Source organism: Megalobrama amblycephala, linkage group LG14, assembly GCF_018812025.1.
Source record: "Megalobrama amblycephala isolate DHTTF-2021 linkage group LG14, ASM1881202v1, whole genome shotgun sequence".
Taxonomy (NCBI): domain Eukaryota; kingdom Metazoa; phylum Chordata; class Actinopteri; order Cypriniformes; family Xenocyprididae; genus Megalobrama; species Megalobrama amblycephala.
In genome coordinates this window covers 24978735-24984820 of record NC_063057.1, presented here as the reverse complement: position 1 = coordinate 24984820, position 6086 = coordinate 24978735, and the positions used below count along the sequence as shown (strand labels likewise).

General features: G+C 35.5%; 1 protein-coding gene across 1 annotated transcript in view; it reads left to right on the top strand.

Annotated features, from left to right (window-relative positions):
- The window catches only part of LOC125244377 (gastrula zinc finger protein XlCGF7.1-like), a gene marked incomplete at its 3' end in the record, with an annotated part of 11531 nt that extends 7437 nt beyond the window's left edge, over window positions 1-4094 (top strand). Inside the window, exon 3 of the mRNA XM_048154467.1 lies at window positions 3462-4094. Coding sequence (XP_048010424.1) covers window positions 3462-4094 — 633 coding nt within the window. The remainder of the gene's footprint in view (window positions 1-3461) is intronic.
- Between the last annotated feature and the right edge of the window lie 1992 nt (window positions 4095-6086).

The window sequence follows — 6086 nt, the reverse complement described above, 5'->3', positions numbered from 1 at the left end:
ACCCGCCACAGCTGAAGATCTTCAGGAATGATGGAGAAGACTCTCTTGAGCTTCAGTTTAAGGAAAGTCTCACAGGAGGCGGTCATGACAATAAAAACACTTTTTTATTGGTTACGATACAAAGCAGATACTGTAAAACTTAAATCAGCTTAAGCTAAAAAGCTCTTTAATCTTCACTTAATGCAGTTCATCTGAGGAAACCTTTCACTCCTCAGAGTCTCATTCTGGTTTATATTTCTGAAAACTCATTTTAGTGTATTTTACTTACATTGAGTTCACATTTTAATTCATCTTCTCTAATCTACATGTAGCCTATACTGGACAAACTGTGAACCTTATGAGTTTAATACAGATCAATGCTTTGATATCTTAAATATGAGATGATTCTGTATTATTAACTCTACTTTGTGCTGCTCTTTATTTCGAAAGGTTTTGTGATCATTGTCTCTTCTGATCTAATTTCACTACTGCAATCAATGTACTTATTAGAAAATCAAACTTTAAGTTCATATCTATCATATTGCTGTAGTTGTTATTCATCTTTAGTGGTTGATGATGGTGAGTGAGTGTGTTGGTTTTTGTATTATTAATGTCATATTGTGAGAAATAACAGTATTGTCTTTCACTAGAGCAGTTTATAGGATTTTCTCATATATCCTGACTCCAATAATCAGTTTCTAACAGCAAACACTCAGAATAAAGTATTGATGATCCTCAGACTATCAACACTCATTCAACAAGACATTCAGATCATCAGCAGATCATCTCACACTCTTTATTTCATGTCAATAGTTCCTGTTTTCACCTCATTTATTATGCTGATGTCTTCAGATCTGCTGTAAATTGACACTTAAAGCTCATTTCATTGCTGTCAGCAGTCTGCTTATTTCTGTCTTCATGCTTTCAACTGTTTTTCTTACAGTTCTTTACTACTTTCTAGACATCTGACATTATTTTAAAGAAGAAACAGAATAAAGTTAGAATTAGAAAAAAAAAAGTTCTGAATTAACATCAGTTGCTTTACGATAGACGGATATAAATGCTAAATGCGATTAGTTTATGGGTGAAATACAAAAAGAGGTTAATATAGCAAAAAAAGAAAGAAAGAAAAAACTTTTCAGGCATATTTAGAAAGAGAATCATTTGACAACATTCAAACACTGTACTGAAGGATCACAGTGAAGCCAAATACTCTTAAATTGTCATTTTAAATCTTTATTCTTTGCCACTTTCCTTCAAACCACTAGCTTTCATCTATTTGTCACCAAGTTTAATCATTTAAAATATAATGAAATTTAGTATGATCTCTTATTCTTTTATATACTTTATTAAGTACTGGTCAAAATGAATGTTGTTTCATTTTTACATAAATATATCTGTTACACTAAATGATAATGGGACATTAAAACATTTGGTTTTCACAAAAGTAATTTGAAACATTAAAATAGACACTTGCATTTAATGGGTTTTCTATTTAAATTTGCTTTTGTACATTTCATTTGATGCAGACACTACAGTTTGATTTCTGGTCTTTAACCCTATAAAAACAAACACAGTAACTGATATTTTTGATTTGGGCAGATCAGCTCCTCCAACCAATCTGTAGTTCAGTCAGTGAAGCTCCTCCCACAGCAGTCACGTCATTAGTGAAGCTCCTCCCACAGCAGTCACATCATCAATGAAGCTCCTCCTACAGCAGTTGATCAATAAATGCTGGGATATTCCCATCAAAGGAGCATCAGGAAGAGCTGAAACCAGTAAAGACTGAGTTTATTAAGGAGGACAGTGAGAACACAAGTGATCCAGAACCTGCAGAATGAAACACACTGAAGATACTGAAGAACAAAGAGGTTGGTGTTTATTCTTCATTTATTCATGATGATGAACAACATTCATGTTCTTGCACATTTAGATAAACTATCAAATACATACTTAACTTTTAACGACAACATTCATGTTAGAAAGATTCAAACACTTCTGCATATTTAGATATGCAGTTAAACTATGAAATTATACATAATGTTCTTTTCTAGTTCAGTAAAGGGAAGTTTGAGAAATTTTAATACTGATTGTCAACATCAGATCAAACTAAATATTTTACATTTGTTTCATATCTGGTTCACAATTAGCAGAAGTGTTTCCAGAATTTAGGCATTTTCAATAGTTTTCAACATTGTTATTTTTTAGGAATAAACTGTAAACACCAAAATGTATGAAGTAAATGATCTTTCCAGAATGGCTGACAGGGTTGTGAGTGTAACTTGAGCAAAATCTCTTCTTACAGTAACTTTGGTAACAGGGTTGATGAATGCAGTCATTCATTTGTGTAAAAACTGAGACAATGGATTGAGATTATCTTCTTGTCCTCCCATCATGCTGTAGAGAGAGCCCAGATGATGTCACTTCCTGGGCGTCACAGTTTTAAGAAATCCTCTGTTTTCAAAAGGAGGAAAATCATGTCAGAAGTAACAGGGTTGAGTGAATCATGTAGGACACTGATAATAACACATTTAAAGATGCAGTCAGTCTAGACTTTGAGCATGAGAACTTTCTACAGACACAGCAACAGTCAAGATATGACGTGACATATTTTTAAAAACATAAATAACAAATAATAATCACTCCAAAATTTTAAAATATACAGTCTACTCCACTTTACTGCAAACTTCACTTGATCTTGTGTTTCTGGTGTCCCACATTCACATGTGTATGAAAGGAAGTCAGTGGAAGGAGAAGTCTGCTGTGAACGGCCCTTAATAATTACACAGTTTTAGGAAAATGATTTAAATGTAAACCTGTTAATATCATATTAGATCATTTTGTCATTGATTGAAAATATTACAGAGCAATGTTTTCTTTATTTTCTTAATATTATTTATAATGAATGATTAAGAATTATTTAAGGAAGGTGGCAGAGCAGCTATTTGGGAAATTCTGTAGCCAGAAGACGTCCATTCAGTGCTGATTGTCTTAATTCAGTAAATCTTGATGTAAAAACATTTGAAATTGGAGTCAGATTAAACGAGCAGCTAAAGTAAAATTGAGACTAAATTCTAAAATTAAGTGAACTTCACAGGAGCGCTGAAAAGACGTACACACATTATACCTTCACCAGACCACTGGATTCTGTCGCTGGAACGACAGCTGGTCCTTTACAATCGGAAGATTAATGTTAAAGTTTCAGGGACATATGCAACTAATTTATGCAAATGCATCAAAATGATCGTACTGTTTTGTAGCAGTTATCTATCACAACAAGTCTCAATTTTATCACCTTTAACTTCATATTTCTCTCTTTATTTTGATTTACTGAAAGTGAAATTACTTTTTTCTCTTTCATTTCAGAGCTGATGGAAGTGAAGGAGGAGAGTGAAGAACTGAGTGAAGTGGAGGAGAAACATCATGACAAACCTGGAGAAAAACCTTTGAGTCGCTTAAAGACTGAAAAGACATTTTTAAAGAAAAGAAGAGACAAGAAATCTCCAACCTGCACTCAGTGTGGAAAGAGTTTCTCAACCAAACAAAGTCTTGATGTTCACATGAGAATTCACACAGGAGTGAAGCCGTTCACATGTGATCAGTGTGGGAAGAGTTTCAGTCAATCAGCAAACCTTAAAGCACACATGAGGATCCACACAGGAGAGAGACCGTTCACATGTGATCAGTGTGACAAAACATTTCTAGGGTCATCAGACCTGAAGTCACACCTGAGAGTTCATACAAAGGAGAAGCCACATTCATGTTCTGTGTGTGGAAAGAGTTTTTCACTGCTGTGTAGTTTACAAAAACATGAGAAAATTCATACTGGTGTGAGAGAGTATGTGTGCTTTGAGTGTGAGAAAACTTTTACTACAGAAAAAACTTTAAAACAGCACCAGAGAATTCACACTGGAGAAAAAGCTTACAAGTGTTCACACTGTGACAAGAGATTCAGTGTGTCATCAAATCTGAAAACACATGAGAGGATCCACACTGGAGAAAAACCTTACAAGTGTTCACAGTGTGACAAGAGATTCAATCAGTCATCATCTCTGAAATCACACGAGAGGATCCACACTGGAGAGAAGCTGCACACGTGTGATCAGTGTGGAAAGAGTTTCACTATTAAAAGTCATCTGAAGATACACATGAAGATCCATACAGTGAAGAAACCACATCACCACAGTCTGAAATGAAGTAGTTCATTTTTATGTGCTGAACAAAAAAATCTCTTTTGTGTAAGTTAGCCACAGCCAAATCTCTCCTCTCCACATATAGTTGGCACCATGGGCGACAAGTTTTATTTATTTATATTTTTTTGCAGTTACTAAACATATTTTTGTACCTGCATCAGCAAATTCTTCTCAAAAATTAAGCAAACAAGTTTAACCCTTTAACGAACCAGTGGTCCGTTAGTGGGACTGATAAGAGTGTTATAAGGTTTAACAACTAATCTTTTATTATGCTCGCAGTGCGTCGGTTAAATGAATTGCGATATTTAATAATAAAAGTAGAATAATAATAACAATAATCCGCTATACGCCACTGTGAAGGGATAAACGGTGTTCAGGCAGCAAATGTCCCATTGATGACATGATGTCTGGTAATAGTATAGAAATTTTTTATTGCGCATGTGTCGAACTCGGTGATCCACGTGCATCTGTGGTTTAGTATGAAAGATGCACAGACACGACTGCACGCGAGACACGTCCAGGTGCGGAAAGTGAAGTATAACCGGGGCTTGATGGCGAGCTATCTTTCCGCACTTACGGGCAAAGAATTATCTTTGAAAGGCTTGCACACTCCACTTTCCGCTGTAGAAGATTTTAATGGTGAAAATTGAGTATATTATAGTAAATATGATGTGCTTTATTCTACCATTAAAATCATAAAATCACATGTGTGTAGGGCTGAACAGGTGTGTGCTGAAATATGATACCAAGCTTGTAAACAAGAAATTTAAATCTCAAAGAATCTGTGAATGGAAAATCCTGTTTCCAGTTGAAGACTGTAAAATGATCTTTCCAATAATATCTATAGAATGTATGGCAAAGGGCATTCACATCGAATATATAAGGAGACCTGTGAGAAACTCAGTAGCTGTCTCTGAGACTGTCTCCTGGACATGATGTCTCTTGATTAGCTCCTTTATTGGCAATAAAGTAAACCTTCTGGAATTAAAGATATTTAAGAAGTGATTTTTTAACATAAAGTAGAAACCACAACATTTGGCGACGAGGATGGGATCTGGTTTGAAGCTGAAGAAAACCACAGAGCAGAGCTTCACTGATTGACCAACACAGGACAAAGTGGCCACAGGTAAGCAGTTTTATGCTTATTTAAATACTTGTGTTGGTCATCAGAGATGCTCAGTGTGGTAAGTTACTGAAAGCTTCTCCAAATTCAAAGAACTAAAAGAAAAATATCTTTAATTCTAGGATACTTGGATTAGTGTGTCAGGCCTGGGTACTGATAGTGATATCAGTGGATCTGTGTTAATGCATGCACACAGATGAAATGTTCACGGTTACCGCTTTCATAAGATTGATGAAAGGTCTGCTCGGGTGAACGGTTTAAGTTTTTTTTTTCTTTGTATCCTTCGAGGATATGGTTAAGTTTTCTTTGTATCTTGCGAGGATATGGTTATCTATTTTTAATATGCGTTCTTGTCTGTTTTTGAAACGTCATCAGCTGCTGCCCGAGTACTGATCCAATTCAAAGTTCACATCTAGCCAAGTACAGGTTAAATCCCTGGATGTGTTCTTGATCCGCCTTTTAGCGAGGATGCATCAGGACTTGAGACAGCCAGGTATCCCAGAATGCCTCTCACATCTACCAGCAAAAGTTAAAACTACATGTCTAGACATAATAACATGAGGGACATTGGGGGGGTATTTTTCCCAAAGTGAGACGTCAGCTCCAGTCCACTACGAGCATAATAAAAGATTAGTTAGACGGCATACTCCTCATTTAAAAAAACAACATTTTTAACCATATAACACTACCGTCCCGCCAGCGGACCACTGGGTTGTTAAAGGGTTAAACTTGTTTGCTTAAAGGTGCCCTAGATTCAAAAATTAAATTTAACTTGGCATAGTTAAATAACA